We start from the raw sequence: 21927 nt of genomic DNA, 5'->3' as shown, positions 1-21927 counted from the left end.
ATATTGGGGCAGTATTATAGTAGTTATATTCTTGTATATAGGGGGCAGTATTATAGTAGTTATATTCTTGTATATAGGCGGCAGTATTATAGTAGTTATATTCTTGTATATACGGGCAGTATTATAGTAATTATATTCTTGTATATAGGAGCAGTATTATAGTAGTTATATTCTTGTATATAGGAGCAGTATTATAGTAGTTATATTCTTGTATATAGGGGGCAGTATTATAGTAGTTATATTCTTGTATATAGGCGGCAGTATTATAGTAGTTATATTCTTGTATATACGGGCAGTATTATAGTAATTATATTCTTGTATATAGGAGCAGTATTATAGTAGTTATATTCTTGTATATAGGGGGCAGTATTATAGTAGTTATATTCTTGTATATAGGCGGCAGTATTATAGTAGTTATATTCTTGTATATAGGGGCAGTATTATAGTAATTATATTCTTGTATATAGGAGCAGTATTATAGTAGTTATATTCTTGTATATAGGGGCAGTATTATAGTAGTTATATTCTTGTATATAGGGGGCAGTATTATAGTAGTTATATTCTTGTATATAGGAGCAGTATTATAGTAGTTATATTCTTGTATATAGGGGCAGTATTATAGTAGTTATATTCTTGTACATAGGAGCAGTATTATAGTAGTTATATTCTTGTATATAGGGGCAGTATTATAGTAGTTATATTCTTGTATATAGGAGGCAGTATTATAGTCGTTATATTCTTGTATATAGGGGGCAGTATTATAGTAGTTATATTCTTGTATATACGGGCAGTATTATAGTAATTATATTCTTGTATATAGGGGGCAGTATTATAGTAGTTATATTCTTGTATATAGGGGCAGTATTATAGTAGTTATATTCTTGTATATAGGAGGCAGTATTATAGTCGTTATATTCTTGTATATAAGGGGCAGTATTATAGTAGTTATATTCTTGTATATAGGAGCAGTATTATAGTAGTTATATTCCTGTATATAGGGGCAGTATTATAGTAGTTATATTCTTGTATATAGGGGGCAGTGTTATAGTAGTTATATTCTTGTATATAGGGGGCAGTATTATAGTAGTTATATTCTTGTATATAAGGGCAGTATTATAGTAGTTATATTCTTGTATATAGGAGCAGTATTATAGTAGTTATATCCTTGTATATAGGGGCAGTATTATAGTAGTTATATTCTTGTATATAGGAGCAGTATTATAGTAGTTATATTCTTGTATATAGGGGGTAGTATTATAGTAGTTATATTCTTGTATATAGGAGCAGTATTATAGTAGTTATATTCTTGTATATAGGGGCAGTATTATAGTAGTTATATTCTTGTATATAGGGGGTAGTATTATAGTAGTTATATTCTTGTATATAGGAGCAGTATTATAGTAGTTATATTCTTGTATATAGGGGGCAGTATTATAGTAGTTATATTCTTGTATATAGGGGGCAGTATTACAGTAGTTATATTCTTGTATATAGGGGGCAGTATTAGAGTAGTTATATTCTTGTATATAGGGGGCAGTATTATAGTAGTTATATTCTTGTATATAGGGGCAGTATTACAGTAGTTATATTCTTGTATATAGGGGGCAGTATTAGAGTAGTTATATTCTTGTATATAGGGGGCAGTATTATAGTAGTTATATTCTTGTATATAGGGGCAGTATTATAGTAGTTATATTCTTGTATATAGGGGCAGTATTATAGTAGTTATATTCTTGTATATAGGGGGCAGTATTATAGTAGTTATATTCTTGTATATAGGGGGCAGTATTATAGTAGTTATATTCTTGTATATAGGGGGCAGTATTATAGTAGTTATATTCTTGTATATAGGGGCAGTATTATAGTAGTTATATTCTTGTATATAGGAGGCAGTATTATAGTAGTTATATTCTTGTATATAGTTGCAGTATTATAGTTGTTATATTCTTGTATATAGGAGCAGTATTATAGTAGTTATATTCTTGTATATAGGGGCAGTATTATAGTGGTTATATTCTTGTATATAGGGGGCAGTATTATAGTAGTTATATTCTTGTATATAGGAGACAGTATTATAGTAGTTATATTCTTGTATATAGGGGGTAGTATTATAGTAGTTATATTCTTGTATATAGGTGTAGTATTATAGTAGTTATATTCTTGTATATAGGGGCAGTATTATAGTAGTTATATTCTTGTATATAGGGGCAGTATTATAGTAGTTATATTCTTGTATATAGGGGCAGTATTATGGTAGTTATATTCTTGTATATAGGGGGCAGTATTATAGTAGTTATATTCCTGTATATAGGGGCAGTATTATAGTAGTTATATTCTTGTATATAGGGGCAGTATTATAGTAGTTATATTCTTGTATATAGGGGCAGTATTATGGTAGTTATATTCTTGTATATAGGGGGCAGTATTATAGTAGTTATATTCCTGTATATAGGGGCAGTATTATAGTAGTTATATTCTTGTATATAGGGGCAGTATTATAGTAGTTATATTCCTGTATATAGGGGCAGTATTATAGTAGTTATATTCCTGTATATAGGGGCAGTATTATAGTAGTTATATTCCTGTATATAGGGGCAGTATTATAGTAGTTATATTCCTGTATATAGGGGCAGTATTATAGTAGTTATATTCTTGTATATAGGGGCAGTATTATAGTAGTTATATTCCTGTATATAGGGGCAGTATTATAGTAGTTATATTCCTGTATATAGGGGCAGTATTATAGTAGTTATATTCTTGTATATAGGAGCAGTATTATAGTACTTATATTCTTGTATATAGGGGCAGTATTATAGTAGTTATATTCTGGTATATAGGGGGCAGTATTATAGTAGTTATATTCTTGTATATAGGAGTAGTATTATAGTAGTTATATTCTTGTATATAGGGGCAGTATTATAGTAGTTATATTCTTGTATATAGGAGTAGTATTATAGTAGTTATATTCTTGTATATAGGGGCAGTATTATAGTAGTTATATTCTTGTATATAGGAGCAGTATTATAGTAGTTATATTCTTGTATATGAGAGCAGTATTATAGTAGTTATATTCTTGTATATAGGAGCAGTATTATAGTAGTTATATTCTTGTATATGGGGGGCAGTATTATAGTAGTTATATTCTTGTATATAGGGGCAGTATTATAGTCGTTATATTCTTGTATATAGGAGCAGTATTATAGTAGTTATATTCTTGTATATAAGGGGCAGTATTATAGTAGTTATATTCTTGTATATAGGGGGCAGTATTATAGTAGTTATATTCTTGTATATAAGGGGCAGTATTCTAGTAGTTATATTCTTGTATATAGGGGCAGTATTATAGTAGTTATATTCTTGTATATAGGGGGCAGTATTATAGTAGTTATATTCTTGTATATAGAGGGCAGTATTATAGTAGTTATATTATTGTATATAGGGGCAGTATTATAGTAGTTATATTCTTGTATATAGGGGCAGTATTATAGTCGTTATATTCTTGTATATAGGAGCAGTATTATAGTAGTTATATTCTTGTATATAGGGGCAGTATTATGGTAGTTATATTCTTGTATATAGGGGGCAGTATTCTAGTGAGTGTGTAGTAAATATTTAGCTTCATGTATCATTGGCTGAATGGCGGGGTCTCTCATGTGACTCAGGAATGATTGATCCCTTGTGGTTGATGTCGGACGTGACAGGAGTTGCTCATTAATTAATGACTCACTTGTTCTACATTCGGAGCGCAGTTTTTCGGTCTTTATTTATAGGACACGGAGTCTGTACAGTAAGAAGGTAATTGTTCTGTTTACAGGATTTTGCTGTCCCGGGTTGAGTTCTCGGTTCAGCGTGTGATCAATAGAAATCCAATGTGAATGTGTCACTGAGAACTAAGAACTCCCTCTCTCGGCTCCTTTGATCAATAATAATTTGGTAATCCATTAATGGCGTCCAATCTATGGAAATGAACACCTAGAAGCGCTCGTGTACTATTCCTGTATACTGTATATAATGTACATCAGAAGGTTATAATATAATGTGTGGGAACAGTCAGCTGCACAGCCAGTGTATCTAAGCCTATCATGTGTGATACTGTCTGCTGTGTATCTAATCCTATCATATGTGATACTGTCTGCTGAGCTGCGTATCTAATCCTATCATGTCTTACAGGCAGGCCGGTGGCTCTAGTAGCTCCGCCGTTTGTTCCTTCAGATTGAAAGACATCGAGGCCGCTTTCAACGGGCACTACAAGGAGCAGAACAAGGAGAGTTCAAAATGGACACGTTATACGGGAGCAGTTTCCACTCCGCGGCCTGGAAGCGTAAGTATTTTCACTATAACTCCCATCATCTCCAATTGCAGGGGAGATTTGTAGTGCTGATTTTTTTAAGGTGTCTGCAATACATCAGCCAGCCTCCAGGTGGCATCTTGTCATTAGTGAGCAGACTCCATCTGCAATCATGAGGGGTAAGAATAGAAATAATTGGATGTGAGATGTGTTTGCCTAAGGTCTGGACGCTCATCTCCTGAAATACTCTGTGCTGCTGGAAGACACTGCTCCTTCCACTACGTAAATCTGTCTGTGGCTTCCTATATCTCCCGTGCCAGTGTTCCTCAGGAAAGTTCTCGGACACGGACCTCAACTTCATGAAGGATCACTTCTTAATGGATGACAAGGTCTCGCCAGTTGCCAAGCAGCCCCTGCTCATCCAGCAGTCCGTCAGCTACACGCGGATCGCCATTGATTCCGTCCGCACCTTATCAGGAGATCTTTGCACTGTGATGTACCTGGGCACAGGTAACGCTCTGCCCTCTGCTGGTAAAGCGGAGAACTGCAGCATCATGAGTAATCTGTCCCCTCTGTTTTGCAGATAAGGGCTCGGTGCATAAAGCCATCCTGATAAATGACGGCACCAAATCCCACATCATCGAGGAGCTGAAGCTTCTGCCGGAATCTGAGCCCATCCAGACCCTTCTACTGGAGCCCGGCAAGGTGAGACGTCCGACAACTCCGCGCCCAAACTGTAGAGTCAAGGCGGCGCTGCCGGACTGACCAAGGTCAACATCACAATGTCATTGACTTTATAAAACTATTGTCCCCTGTTATCAGCCGTGCCCCTCTAACGGGAGCCTGGATTAGGGATCTTAACCTCTGTAGTTTTATATAATATATTCTCCCCTCAGAAAATGTTATATGTCGGCTCCAGAGACGGCATCCTGCAAGTGCCCGTGGCAAACTGCAGCGTCTATAGGACATGCATCGAGTGCATCCTGGCAAGAGACCCGCACTGTGCCTGGAGCGTGACCAGCCAGGAGTGCCAACTGGTCTCCTCACCCCAAGACAGCCTGTAAGTGATGCCCAATCCGAGCCCCCGAACACCCCCTGTCCATACTAGTCAGAGCTAACACGTCTCCGATATCCACAGCGACCCCCGACTACAAGATATCAAGGAGGGGAACCCGAATACAACGTGTCTCGGCCCCGCAGCGAAGGGCCGACGTCTGCAACATGACACCGACAACCCACCAACCAGAGGTAAGCAAAGGGGGCAGCGCTGACGTCACCGCTGATCTCTAGTGAGTGGACAGGCTGCATTCTCAGTGATGTCACCGCTGCTCTCTAGTGAGTGGATAGGCTGCATTCTCAGTGATGTCACCGCTGCTCTCTAGTGAGTGGATAGGCTGAATTCTCAGTGATGTCGCTGCTGCTCTCTAGTGAGTGGATAGGCTGCGTTCTCAGTGATGTCACCGCTGCTCTCTAGTGAGTGGATAGGCTGCATTCTCCGTAATGTCACCGCTCTCTAGTGAGTGGACAGGCTGCATTCTCCGTAATGTCACCGCTCTCTAGTGAATGGATAGGCTGCATTCTCTGATGTCACCGCTGCTCTCTAGTGAATGGATAGGCTGCATTCTCAGTGATGTCACCGCTGCTCTCTAGTGAATGGATAGGCTGCATTCTCTGATGTCACCGCTGCTCTCTAGTGAATGGATAGGCTGCATTCTCAGTGATGTCACCGCTGCTCTCTAGTGAGTGGATAGGCTGCATTCTTAGTGATGTCACCGCTGCTCTCTAGTGCATGGATAGGCTGCATTCTCCGTAATGTCACAGCTGCTCTCTAGTGAATGGATAGGCTGTATGCTCAGTGATGTCATCGCTGCTCTCTAGTGAATGGATAGGCTTCATTCTCAGTGATGTCACCGCCGCTCTCTAGTGAATGGATAGGCTGCATTCTCAGTGATGTCACCGCCGCTCTCTAGTGCATGGATAGGCTGCATTCTCAGTGATGTCACCGCCGCTCTCTAGTGAATGTACAGGCTGCATTCTCAGTGATGTCATCGCTGCTCTCTAGTGAATGGATAGGCTGCATTCTCAGTGATGTCACCGACTTTCTCTAGTGAGTGGATAGGTTGCATTCTCAGTGATGTCACCACTGCTGTTTAGTGAATGGATAGGCTGCATTCTCAGTGATGTCGCCGCTGCTCTCTGTGATGTTGCCGCTGCTCTCTGTGATGTTGCCGCTGCTCTCTGTGATGTTACTCCTATCTTATATTTTTCACATTTCTCTCTTTTCTTCCAGTTGTGAATTACACGGCTGATTATAACTCCATTGTTGAGCTCCGTTGCCCTGAGCTTTCATCTTTTGCCACCTACAGCTGGAAACATCTTGGACAAACACTGGACACGCAGGTTGTCACCCCAGCGGGCAATCTGATTGTCATAGTGAAGAGTGACACTCTGGGTCCGTACGAGTGCTGGGCCAATGAGAATGGGTTTAGGTACAAGGCGGCCCAGTACTGGATCAAGGACCCCAGCGGGGTCGGCATCAGCCACAGAGGCGCCTCCAACAGAGACAGTAACATGGCCTTTGAGAACGGAGTTTCCTTCAGCAGCAACGAGCATGACTACTACAAGCCGTTTGTGGCGGTGACGGTGCTGCTGACGCTGACGCTCTGCGGTTGCGGGTTTCTGGCACTTTACACCTGCCGGGACCAAATTAAAGCGAAGAGTAAAATCCAGGGCTGCAGCACGCCCGAATCCGAGAAACTGTCCAGCGCCAAGCAGCAGGAGAAGACTCCGCTCAACGGCTTCTGCCAATACGGGAGGGACATCACCAAACCGTGCTGCGTGCCCTGCCGAGTCGGCGGCAAGATGGACGCAGACAACAACAGCGTCAACCTGACGCCCAATGGGGGAGCAGCAGACGCGGTCTCTGATGTCTGAGCCGCCACGTGCGATGCCACGGCCTGCCACGTGCTCAGGCTGACAGTTTTATGTGCGAGGTTCATGACGGATCTTCCGGTCGCCTCCTTTATGTGATTATGGCGTCCGTCTACCTCGCCACGTACACGGCGCTACCACGGGGGACCAAAGAGGACTTACTGAACCGTAAACCAAGATGGCCGCCGGGCAGGGGGAGCCTGGAGCCGACTGAGTCACCCCTTTTATAATGTGAACCCACTTGTACATAGAGACCGATATGATCGCTGCGGGGTCCGGCACGTGCTCGGAAGGAGTTGGGTTAACAGACAAAGAGAGACCTGGACCAATAAGCCGGATTTCTCTGTTACCGCCGCAGCGCAACCGCGTGACGCTCCGAGTGACTGCGCAAATGTGTCCGTGTGTGAGCGCCTATATGTGTCTGTGTGTCCAGCTGGTGATGAATATGGGGGAGGGGAGGGAAGTGTTGGGTGTCCCACGTCTCCTGTTATTGCCATACCGTATCAGTATTATAGGGGGCGCCGTGTGCACGACCAGTCACTGCCAGGGGTGGAGTTTATTTCTATTTATAAAAAATAAAATCACTAAACGTTTGTGTCATCATTTCATGGCGGCCACGACCGATCTGCAGAGCATCGCTCCTCTACCTCCTGATACATAGTGATATATCCTGCAGATTATTACACCACTGACCTCTCTACAGATCTGCAGAGCATCGCTCCTCTACCTCCTGATACATAGTGATATATCCTGCAGATTATTACACCACTGACCTCTCTACAGATCTGCAGAGCATCGCTCCTCTACCTCCTGACAGATAAATAGTGATATATCCTGCAGATTATTACACCACTGTCCTCTCTACAGATCTGCAGAGCATCGCTCCTCTACCTCCTGACAGATACATAGTGATATATCCTGCAGATTATTACACCACTGACCTCTCTACAGATCTGCAGAGCATCGCTCCTCTACCTCCTGACAGATACATAGTGATATATCCTGCAGATTATTACACCACTGTCCTCTCTACAGATCTGCAGAGCATCGCTCCTCTACCTCCTGACAGATACATAGTGATATATCCTGCAGATTATTACACCACTGTCCTCTCTACAGATCTGCAGAACATTGCTCCTCTACCTCCTGACAGATAAATAGTGATATATCCTGCAGATTATTACACCACTGTCCTCTCTACAGATCTGCAGAGCATCGCTCCTCTACCTCCTGACAGATACATAGTGATATATCCTGCAGATTATTACACCACTGACCTCTCTACAGATCTGCAGAGCATCGCTCCTCTACCTCCTGACAGATACATAGTGATATATCCTGCAGATTATTACACCACTGTCCTCTCTACAGATCTGCAGAGCATCGCTCCTCTACCTCCTGACAGATACATAGTGATATATCCTGCAGATTATTACACCACTGACCTCTCTACAGATCTGCAGAGCATCGCTCCTCCACCTCCTGACAGATACATAGTGATATATCCTGCAGATTATTACACCACTGACCTCTCTACAGATCTGCAGAACATCGCTCCTCCACCTCCTGACAGATACATAGTGATATATCCTGCAGATTATTACACCACTGACCTCTCTACAGATCTGCAGAACATCGCTCCTTCACCTCCTGACAGATACATAGTGATATATCCTGCAGATTATTACACCACTGACCTCTCTACAGATCTGCAGAACATTGCTCCTCCACCTCCTGACAGGTACACAGTGATATATCCTGCAGATTATTACACCACTGATCTCTCTACAGATCTGCAGAACATTGCTCCTCCACCTCCTGACAGATACATAGTGATATATCCTGCAGATTATTACACCACTGATCTCTCTACAGATCTGCAGAACATCGCTCCTCTACCTCCTGACAGATACATAGTGATATATCCTGCAGATTATTACACCACTGACCTCTCTACAGATCTGCAGAACATTGCTCCTCTACCTCCTGACAGATACATAGTGATATATCCTGCAGATTATTACACCACTGACCTCTCTACAGATCTGCAGAACATCGCTCCTCCACCTCCTGACAGATACATAGTGATATATCCTGCAGATTATTACACCACTGACCTCTATACAGATCTGCAGAACATCGCTCCTCCACCTCCTGACAGATACATAGTGATATATCCTGCAGATTATTACACCACTGACCTCTCTACAGATCTGCAGAACATCGCTCCTCCACCTCCTGACAGATACATAGTGATATATCCTGCAGATTATTACACCACTGACCTCTCTACAGATCTGCAGAACATCGCTCCTCCTCCTGACAGATACATAGTGATATATCCTGCAGATTATTACACCACTGACCTCTCTACAGATCTGCAGAACATCGCTCCTCTACCTCCTGACAGATACATAGTGATATATCCTGCAGATTATTACACCCCTGACCTCTCTACAGATCTGCAGAACATCGCTCCTCCACCTCCTGACAGATACATAGTGATATATCCTGCAGATTATTACACCACTGACCTCTCTACAGATCTGCAGAGCATCGCTCCTCCACCTCCTGACAGATACATAGTGATATATCCTGCAGATTATTACACCACTGACCTCTCTACAGATCTGCAGAACATCGCTCCTCTACCTCCTGACAGATACATAGTGATATATCCTGCAGATTATTACACCACTGACCTCTCTACAGATCTGCAGAACATCGCTCCTCTACCTCCTGACAGATACATAGTGATATATCCTGCAGATTATTACACCACTGACCTCTCTACAGATCTGCAGAATATTGCTCCTCCACCTCCTGACAGATACATAGTGATATATCCTGCAGATTATTACACCACTGACCCCTCTACAGATCTGCAGAACATCGCTCCTCTACCTCCTGACAGATAAATAGTGATATATCCTGCAGATTATTACACCACTGACCTCTCTACAGATCTACAGAACATCGCTCCTCTACCTCCTGACAGATACATAGTGATATATCCTGCAGATTATTACACCACTGACCTCTCTACAGATCTGCAGAACATCGCTCCTCTACCTCCTGACAGATACATAGTGATATATCCTGCAGATTATTACACCCCTGACCTCTCTACAGATCTGCAGAACATCGCTCCTCTACCTCCTGACAGATAAATAGTGATATATCCTGCAGATTATTACACCACTGACCTCTCTACAGATCTACAGAACATTGCTCCTCCACCACCTGACAGGTACATAGTGATATATCCTGCAGATTATTACACCACTGACCTCTCTACAGATCTGCAGAACATCGCTCCTCTACCTCCTGACAGGCACATAGTGATATATCCTGCAGATTATTACACCTCTGACCTCTCTACAGATGTGCAGAACATTGCTCCTCCACCTCCTGACAGATACATAGTGATATATCCTGCAGATTATTACACCACTGACCTCTCTACAGATCTGCAGAACATTGCTCCTCTACCTCCTGACCGATACATAGTAATATATCCTGCAGATTATTACACCACTGACCTCTCTACAGATCTGCAGAACATTGCTCCTCCACCTCCTGACAGATACATAGTGATATATCCTGCAGATTATTACACCACTGACCTCTCTACAGATCTGCAGAACATTGCTCCTCTACCTCCTGACAGATACATAGTGATATATCCTGCAGATTATTACACCACTGACCTCTCTACAGATCTGCAGAACATCGCTCCTCTACCTCCTGACAGATACATAGTGATATATCCTGCAGATTATTACACCACTGACCTCTCTACAGATCTGCAGAACATCGCTCCTCCACCTCCTGACAGATACATAGTGATATATCCTGCAGATTATTACACCACTGACCTCTCTACAGATCTGCAGAACATCGCTCCTCCACCTCCTGACAGATACATAGTGATATATCCTGCAGATTATTACACCACTGACCTCTCTACAGATCTGCAGAACATTGCTCCTCTACCTCCTGACAGATACATAGTGATATATCCTGCAGATTATTACACCACCGACCTCTCTACAGATCTGCAGAACATTGCTCCTCTACCTCCTGACAGATACATAGTGATATATCCTGCAGATTATTACACCACTGACCTCTCTACAGATCTGCAGAACATTGCTCCTCTACCTCCTGACAGATACATAGTGATATATCCTGCAGATTATTACACCACCGACCTCTCTACAGATCTGCAGAGCATCGCTCCTCTACCTCCTGACAGATAAATAGTGATATATCCTGCAGATTATTACACCACTGTCCTCTCTACAGATCTGCAGAGCATCGCTCCTCTACCTCCTGACAGATAAATAGTGATATATCCTGCAGATTATTACACCCCTGACCTCTCTACAGATCTGCAGAACATTGCTCCTCTACCTCCTGACAGATACATAGTGATATATCCTGCAGATTATTACACCACTGACCTCTCTACAGATCTGCAGAACATCGCTCCTCCACCTCCTGACAGATACATAGTGATATATCCTGCAGATTATTACACCACTGACCTCTCTACAGATCTGCAGAACATTGCTCCTCTACCTCCTGACAGATACATAGTGATATATCCTGCAGATTATTACACCACCGACCTCTCTACAGATCTGCAGAACATTGCTCCTCTACCTCCTGACAGATACATAGTGATATATCCTGCAGATTATTACACCACCGACCTCTCTACAGATCTGCAGAACATCGCTCCTCTACCTCCTGACAGACACATAGTGATATATCCTGCAGATTATTACACCACTGACCTCTCTACAGATCTGCAGAACATCGCTCCTCTACCTCCTGACAGATAAATAGTGATATATCCTGCAGATTATTACACCACTGACCTCTACAGATCTGCAGAACATCGCTCCTCTACCTCCTGACAGATACATAGTGATATATCCTGCAGATTATTACACCACTGACCTCTCTACAGATCTGCAGAGCATCGCTCCTCTACCTCCTGACAGATAAATAGTGATATATCCTGCAGACTATTACACCACTGTCCTCTCTACAGATCTGCAGAGCATCGCTCCTCTACCTCCTGACAGATAAATAGTGATATATCCTGCAGATTATTACACCACTGTCCTCTCTACAGATCTGCAGAGCATCGCTCCTCTACCTCCTGACAGATACATAGTGATATATCCTGCAGATTATTACACCACTGACCTCTCTACAGATCTGCAGAGCATCGCTCCTCTACCTCCTGACAGATACATAGTGATATATCCTGCAGATTATTACACCACTGTCCTCTCTACAGATCTGCAGAGCATCGCTCCTCTACCTCCTGACAGATACATAGTGATATATCCTGCAGATTATTACACCACTGACCTCTCTACAGATCTGCAGAGCATCGCTCCTCCACCTCCTGACAGATACATAGTGATATATCCTGCAGATTATTACACCACTGACCTCTCTACAGATCTGCAGAGCATCACTCCTCTACCTCCTGCCAGATACATAGTGATATATCCTGCAGACTATTACACCACTGACCTCTCTACAGATCTGCAGAACATCGCTCCTCTACCTCCTGACAGGTACATAGTGATATATCCTGCAGATTATTACACCACTGACCTCTCTACAGATCTGCAGAACATCGCTCCTCCACCTCCTGACAGATACATAGTGATATATCCTGCAGATTATTACACCACTGACCTCTCTACAGATCTGCAGAACATCGCTCCTCCACCACCTGACAGATACATAGTGATATATCCTGCAGATTATTACACCACTGACCTCTCTACAGATCTGCAGAACATTGCTCCTCTACCTCCTGACAGATACATAGTGATATATCCTGCAGATTATTACACCACTGACCTCTCTACAGATCTGCAGAACATTGCTCCTCCACCTCCTGACAGATACATAGTGATATATCCTGCAGATTATTACACCACTGACCTCTCTACAGATCTGCAGAACATCGCTCCTCCACCTCCTGACAGATACATAGTGATATATCCTGCAGATTATTACACCACTGATCTCTCTACAGATCTGCAGAACATCGCTCCTCCACCTCCTGACAGATACATAGTGATATATCCTGCAGATTATTACACCACTGACCTCTCTACAGATCTGCAGAACATTGCTCCTCTACCTCCTGACAGATACATAGTGATATATCCTGCAGATTATTACACCACTGATCTCTCTACAGATCTGCAGAACATCGCTCCTCTACCTCCTGACAGATACATAGTGATATATCCTGCAGATTATTACACCACTGACCTCTCTACAGATCTGCAGAACATTGCTCCTCTACCTCCTGACAGATATATAGTGATATATCCTGCAGATTATTACACCACTGATCTCTCTACAGATCTGCAGAACATTGCTCCTCTACCTCCTGACAGATACATAGTGATATATCCTGCAGATTATTACACCACTGACCTCTCTACAGATCTGCAGAACATCGCTCCTCCACCTCCTGACAGATACATAGTGATATATCCTGCAGATTATTACACCACTGACCTCTATACAGATCTGCAGAACATCGCTCCTCCACCTCCTGACAGATACATAGTGATATATCCTGCAGATTATTACACCACTGACCTCTCTACAGATCTGCAGAACATCGCTCCTCTACCTCCTGACAGATACATAGTGATATATCCTGCAGATTATTACACCACTGACCTCTCTACAGATCTGCAGAGCATCGCTCCTCTACCTCCTGACAGATACATAGTGATATATCCTGCAGATTATTACACCACTGACCTCTCTACAGATCTGCAGAACATCGCTCCTCCACCTCCTGACAGATACATAGTGATATATCCTGCAGATTATTACACCACTGACCTCTCTACAGATCTGCAGAACATCGCTCCTCCTCCTGACAGATACATAGTGATATATCCTGCAGATTATTACACCACTGACCTCTCTACAGATCTGCAGAACATCGCTCCTCTACCTCCTGACAGATACATAGTGATATATCCTGCAGATTATTACACCACTGACCTCTCTACAGATCTGCAGAACATCGCTCCTCCACCTCCTGACAGATACATAGTGATATATCCTGCAGATTATTACACCACTGACCTCTCTACAGATCTGCAGAACATCGCTCCTCCACCTCCTGACAGATACATAGTGATATATCCTGCAGATTATTACACCACTGACCTCTCTACAGATCTGCAGAACATCACTCCTCCACCTCCTGACAGATACATAGTGATATATCCTGCAGATTATTACACCACTGACCTCTCTACAGATCTGCAGAACATCGCTCATCTACCTCCTGACAGATACATAGTGATATATCCTGCAGATTATTACACCACTGACCTCTCTACAGATCTGCAGAACATCGCTCCTCTACCTCCTGACAGATACATAGTGATATATCCTGCAGATTATTACACCACTGACCTCTCTACAGATCTGCAGAACATCGCTCCTCTACCTCCTGACAGATACATAGTGATATATCCTGCAGATTATTACACCACTGACCTCTCTACAGATCTGCAGAACATCGCTCCTCTACCTCCTGACAGATACATAGTGATATATCCTGCAGATTATTACACCACTGACCTCTCTACAGATCTGCAGAACATCGCTCCTCCACCTCCTGACAGATACATAGTGATATATCCTGCAGATTATTACACCACTGACCTCTCTACAGATCTGCAGAACATCGCTCCTCCACCTCCTGACAGATACATAGTGATATATCCTGCAGATTATTACACCACTGACCTCTCTACAGATCTGCAGAACATCGCTCCTCCACCTCCTGACAGATACATAGTGATATATCCTGCAGATTATTACACCACTGACCTCTCTACAGATCTGCAGAACATCGCTCCTCCACCTCCTGACAGATACATAGTGATATATCCTGCAGATTATTACACCACTGACCTCTCTACAGATCTGCAGAACATCGCTCATCTACCTCCTGACAGATACATAGTGATATATCCTGCAGATTATTACACCACTGACCTCTCTACAGATCTGCAGAACATCGCTCCTCTACCTCCTGACAGATACATAGTGATATATCCTGCAGATTATTACACCACTGACCTCTCTACAGATCTGCAGAACATCGCTCCTCTACCTCCTGACAGATACATAGTGATATATCCTGCAGATTATTACACCACTGACTTCTCTACAGATCTGCAGAACATCGCTCCTCTACCTCCTGACAGATACATAGTGATATATCCTGCAGATTATTACACCACTGACCTCTCTACAGATCTGCAGAACATTGCTCCTCTACCTCCTGACAGATACATAGTGATATATCCTGCAGATTATTACACCACTGACCTCTACAGATCTGCAGAACATCGCTCCTCTACCTCCTGACAGATACATAGTGATATATCCTGCAGATTATTACACCACTGTCCTCTCTACAGATCTGCAGAACATTGCTCCTCCACCTCCTGACAGATACATAGTGATATATCCTGCAGATTATTACACCACTGACCTCTCTACAGATCTGCAGAGCATCGCTCCTCCACCTCCTGACAGATACATAGTGATATATCCTGCAGATTATTACACCACTGACCTCTCTACAGATCTGCAGAACATCGCTCCTCTACCTCCTGACAGATACATAGTGATATATCCTGCAGATTATTACACCACTGACCTCTCTACAGATCTGCAGAACATCGCTCCTCTACCTCCTGACAGATATATAGTGATATATCCTGCAGATTATTACACCACTGACCTCTCTACAGATCTGCAGAACATCGCTCCTCCACCTCCTGACAGATACATAGTGATATATCCTGCAGATTATTACACCACTGACCTCTCTACAGATCTGCAGAACATTGCTCCTCTACCTCCTGACAGATACATAGTGATATATCCAGCAGATTATTACACCACTGACCTCTCTACAGATCTACAGAACATCGCTCCTCCACCTCCTGACAGATACATAGTGATATATCCTGCAGATTATTACACCACTGACCTCTCTACAGATCTGCAGAACATTGCTCCTCTACCTCCTGACAGGTACATAGTGATATATCCTGCAGATTATTACACCACTGACCTCTCTACAGATCTGCAGAACATTGCTCCTCTACCTCCTGACAGATACATAGTGATATATCCTGCAGATTATTACACCACTGACTTCTCTACAGATCTGCAGAACATCGCTCCTCTACCTCCTGACAGATACATAGTGATATATCCTGCAGATTATTACACCACTGACCTCTCTACAGATCTGCAGAACATTGCTCCTCTACCTCCTGACAGATACATAGTGATATATCCTGCAGATTATTACACCACTGACCTCTACAGATCTGCAGAACATCGCTCCTCTACCTCCTGACAGATACATAGTGATATATCCTGCAGATTATTACACCACTGTCCTCTCTACAGATCTGCAGAACATTGCTCCTCCACCTCCTGACAGATACATAGTGATATATCCTGCAGATTATTACACCACTGACCTCTCTACAGATCTGCAGAGCATCGCTCCTCCACCTCCTGACAGATACATAGTGATATATCCTGCAGATTATTACACCACTGACCTCTCTACAGATCTGCAGAACATCGCTCCTCTACCTCCTGACAGATACATAGTGATATATCCTGCAGATTACACCACTGACCTCTCTACAGATCTGCAGAACATCGCTCCTCTACCTCCTGACAGATATATAGTGATATATCCTGCAGATTATTACACCACTGACCTCTCTACAGATCTGCAGAACATCGCTCCTCCACCTCCTGACAGATACATAGTGATATATCCTGCAGATTATTACACCACTGACCTCTCTACAGATCTGCAGAACATTGCTCCTCTACCTCCTGACAGATACATAGTGATATATCCTGCAGATTATTACACCACTGACCTCTCTACAGATCTGCAGAACATCGCTCCTCTACCTCCTGACAGATACATAGTGATATATCCTGCAGATTATTACACCGCTGACCTCTCTACATATCTGCAGAGCATCGCTCCTCCACCTCCTGACAGATACATAGTGATATATCCTGCAGATTATTACACCGCTGACCTCTCTACAGATCTGCAGAACATCGCTCCTCTACCTCCTGACAGATACATAGTGATATATCCTGCAGATTATTACACCACTGACCTCTACAGATCTGCAGAACATTGCTCCTCTACCTCCTGACAGATACATAGTGATATATCCTGCAGATTATTACACCACTGACCTCTACAGATCTGCAGAACATCGCTCCTCCACCTCCTGACAGATACATAGTGATATATCCTGCAGATTATTACACCACTGACCTCTCTACAGATCTGCAGAGCATCGCTCCTCTACCTCCTGACAGATACATAGTGATATATCCTGCAGATTATTACACCACTGTCCTCTCTACAGATCTGCAGAACATTGCTCCTCTACCTCCTGACAGATAAATAGTGATATATCCTGCAGATTATTACACCACTGTCCTCTCTACAGATCTGCAGAGCATCGCTCCTCTACCTCCTGACAGATACATAGTGATATATCCTGCAGATTATTACACCACTGACCTCTCTACAGATCTGCAGAGCATCGCTCCTCTACCTCCTGACAGATACATAGTGATATATCCTGCAGATTATTACACCACTGACCTCTCTACAGATCTGCAGAACATTGCTCCTCCACCTCCTGACAGATACATAGTGATATATCCTGCAGATTATTACACCACTGTCCTCTCTACAGATCTGCAGAGCATCGCTCCTCTACCTCCTGACAGATACATAGTGATATATCCTGCAGATTATTACACCACTGACCTCTCTACAGATCTGCAGAGCATCGCTCCTCCACCTCCTGACAGATACATAGTGATATATCCTGCAGATTATTACACCACTGACCTCTCTACAGATCTGCAGAACATCGCTCCTCCACCTCCTGACAGATACATAGTGATATATCCTGCAGATTATTACACCACTGACCTCTCTACAGATCTGCAGAACATTGCTCCTCTACCTCCTGACAGATACATAGTGATATATCCTGCAGATTATTACACCACTGATCTCTCTACAGATCTGCAGAACATCGCTCCTCTACCTCCTGACAGATACATAGTGATATATCCTGCAGATTATTACACCACTGACCTCTCTACAGATCTGCAGAACATTGCTCCTCTACCTCCTGACAGATACATAGTGATATATCCTGCAGATTATTACACCACTGACCTCTCTACAGATCTGCAGAACATCGCTCCTCCACCTCCTGACAGATACATAGTGATATATCCTGCAGATTATTACACCACTGACCTCTATACAGATCTGCAGAACATCGCTCCTCCACCTCCTGACAGATACATAGTGATATATCCTGCAGATTATTACACCACTGACCTCTCTACAGATCTGCAGAACATCGCTCCTCCTCCTGACAGATACATAGTGATATATCCTGCAGATTATTACACCACTGACCTCTCTACAGATCTGCAGAACATCGCTCCTCCTCCTGACAGATACATAGTGATATATCCTGCAGATTATTACACCACTGACCTCTCTACAGATCTGCAGAACATCGCTCCTCTACCTCCTGACAGATACGTAGTGATATATCCTGCAGATTATTACACCCCTGACCTCTCTACAGATCTGCAGAACATCGCTCCTCTACCTCCTGACAGATAAGTAGTGATATATCCTGCAGATTATTACACCACTGACCTCTCTACAGATCTACAGAACATCGCTCCTCTACCTCCTGACAGATACATAGTGATATATCCTGCAGATTATTACACCACTGACCTCTACAGATCTACAGAACATCGCTCCTCTACCTCCTGACAGATACATAGTGATATATCCTGCAGATTATTACACCACTGACCTCTCTACAGATCTGCAGAACATTGCTCCTCTACCTCCTGACAGATACATAGTGATATATCCTGCAGATTATTACACCACCGACCTCTCTACAGATCTGCAGAGCATCGCTCCTCTACCTCCTGACAGATAAATAGTGATATATCCTGCAGATTATTACACCACTGTCCTCTCTACAGATCTGCAGAGCATCGCTCCTCTATCTCCTGACAGATAAATAGTGATATATCCTGCAGATTATTACACCACTGTCCTCTCTACAGATCTGCAGAGCATCGCTCCTCTACCTCCTGACAGATACATAGTGATATATCCTGCAGATTATTACACCACTGACCTCTCTACAGATCTGCAGAGCATCGCTCCTCTACCTCCTGACAGATACATAGTGATATATCCTGCAGATTATTACACCACTGTCCTCTCTACAGATCTGCAGAGCATCGCTCCTCTACCTCCTGACAGATACATAGTGATATATCCTGCAGATTATTACACCACTGACCTCTCTACAGATCTGCAGAGCATCGCTCCTCCACCTCCTGACAGATACATAGTGATATATCCTGCAGATTATTACACCACTGACCTCTCTACAGATCTGCAGAACATCGCTCCTCCACCTCCTGACAGATACATAGTGATATATCCTGCAGATTATTACACCACTGACCTCTCTACAGATCTGCAGAACATTGCTCCTCTACCTCCTGACAGATACATAGTGATATATCCTGCAGATTATTACACCACTGATCTCTCTACAGATCTGCAGAACATCGCTCCTCTACCTCCTGACAGATACATAGTGATATATCCTGCAGATTATTACACCACTGACCTCTCTACAGATCTGCAGAACATTGCTCCTCTACCTCCTGACAGATACATAGTGATATATCCTGCAGATTATTACACCACTGACCTCTCTACAGATCTGCAGAACATCGCTCCTCCACCTCCTGACAGATACATAGTGATATATCCTGCAGATTATTACACCACTGACCTCTATACAGATCTGCAGAACATCGCTCCTCCACCTCCTGACAGATACATAGTGATATATCCTGCAGATTATTACACCACTGACCTCTCTACAGATCTGCAGAACATCGCTCCTCCACCTCCTGACAGATACATAGTGATATATCCTGCAGATTATTACACCACTGACCTCTCTACAGATCTGCAGAACATCGCTCCTCCTCCTGACAGATACATAGTGATATATCCTGCAGATTATTACACCACTGACCTCTCTACAGATCTGCAGAACATCGCTCCTCTACCTCCTGACAGATACATAGTGATATATCCTGCAGATTATTACACCACTGACCTCTCTACAGATCTGCAGAACATCGCTCCTCCACCTCCTGACAGATACATAGTGATATATCCTGCAGATTATTACACCACTGACCTCTCTACAGATCTGCAGAACATCGCTCCTCCACCTCCTGACAGATACATAGTGATATATCCTGCAGATTATTACACCACTGACCTCTCTACAGATCTGCAGAACATCGCTCCTCCACCTCCTGACAGATACATAGTGATATATCCTGCAGATTATTACACCACTGACCTCTCTACAGATCTGCAGAACATCGCTCCTCCACCTCCTGACAGATACATAGTGATATATCCTGCAGATTATTACACCACTGACCTCTCTACAGATCTGCAGAACATCGCTCATCTACCTCCTGACAGATACATAGTGATATATCCTGCAGATTATTACACCACTGACCTCTCTACAGATCTGCAGAACATCGCTCCTCTACCTCCTGACAGATACATAGTGATATATCCTGCAGATTATTACACCACTGACCTCTCTACAGATCTGCAGAACATCGCTCCTCTACCTCCTGACAGATACATAGTGATATATCCTGCAGATTATTACACCACTGACTTCTCTACAGATCTGCAGAACATCGCTCCTCTACCTCCTGACAGATACATAGTGATATATCCTGCAGATTACACCACTGACCTCTCTACAGATCTGCAGAACATCGCTCCTCTACCTCCTGACAGATATATAGTGATATATCCTGCAGATTATTACACCACTGACCTCTCTACAGATCTGCAGAACATCGCTCCTCCACCTCCTGACAGATACATAGTGATATATCCTGCAGATTATTACACCACTGACCTCTCTACAGATCTGCAGAACATCGCTCCTCCACCTCCTGACAGATACATAGTGATATATCCTGCAGATTATTACACCACTGACCTCTCTACAGATCTGCAGAACATTGCTCCTCTACCTCCTGACAGATACATAGTGATATATCCTGCAGATTATTACACCACTGACCTCTCTACAGATCTGCAGAACATTGCTCCTCCACCTCCTGACAGATACATAGTGATATATCCTGCAGATTATTACACCGCTGACCTCTCTACAGATCTGCAGAACATCGCTCCTCTACCTCCTGACAGATACATAGTGATATATCCTGCAGATTATTACACCACTGACCTCTACAGATCTGCAGAACATTGCTCCTCTACCTCCTGACAGATACATAGTGATATATCCTGCAGATTATTACACCACTGACCTCTACAGATCTGCAGAACATCGCTCCTCCACCTCCTGACAGATACATAGTGATATATCCTGCTGATTATTACACCACTGACCTCTCTACAGATCTGCAGAGCATCGCTC

General features: G+C 43.1%; 1 protein-coding gene across 6 annotated transcripts in view; it reads left to right on the top strand.

Annotated features, from left to right (window-relative positions):
• The window catches only part of SEMA4A (semaphorin 4A), a 78804-nt gene extending 70992 nt beyond the window's left edge, over positions 1 to 7812 (top strand). For all 6 annotated transcript variants that reach the window (XM_075844908.1, XM_075844909.1, XM_075844910.1 and 3 more), the window contains exons 10-15: positions 4171 to 4321; positions 4609 to 4798; positions 4872 to 4993; positions 5185 to 5348; positions 5427 to 5536; positions 6579 to 7812. In XM_075844908.1, the coding sequence (XP_075701023.1) occupies positions 4171 to 4321; positions 4609 to 4798; positions 4872 to 4993; positions 5185 to 5348; positions 5427 to 5536; positions 6579 to 7222 (1381 nt within the window). In that variant the 3' untranslated portion in view covers positions 7223 to 7812. The remainder of the gene's footprint in view (positions 1 to 4170; positions 4322 to 4608; positions 4799 to 4871; positions 4994 to 5184; positions 5349 to 5426; positions 5537 to 6578) is intronic.
• The last annotated feature ends 14115 nt before the right edge of the window (positions 7813 to 21927 follow it).

The sequence above is a fragment of the Rhinoderma darwinii genome, chromosome 12 (assembly GCF_050947455.1).
Source record: "Rhinoderma darwinii isolate aRhiDar2 chromosome 12, aRhiDar2.hap1, whole genome shotgun sequence".
Taxonomy (NCBI): domain Eukaryota; kingdom Metazoa; phylum Chordata; class Amphibia; order Anura; family Rhinodermatidae; genus Rhinoderma; species Rhinoderma darwinii.
Note: the sequence above shows the minus strand (reverse complement) of the source record. Positions and strands in the feature narration are given on the sequence as shown.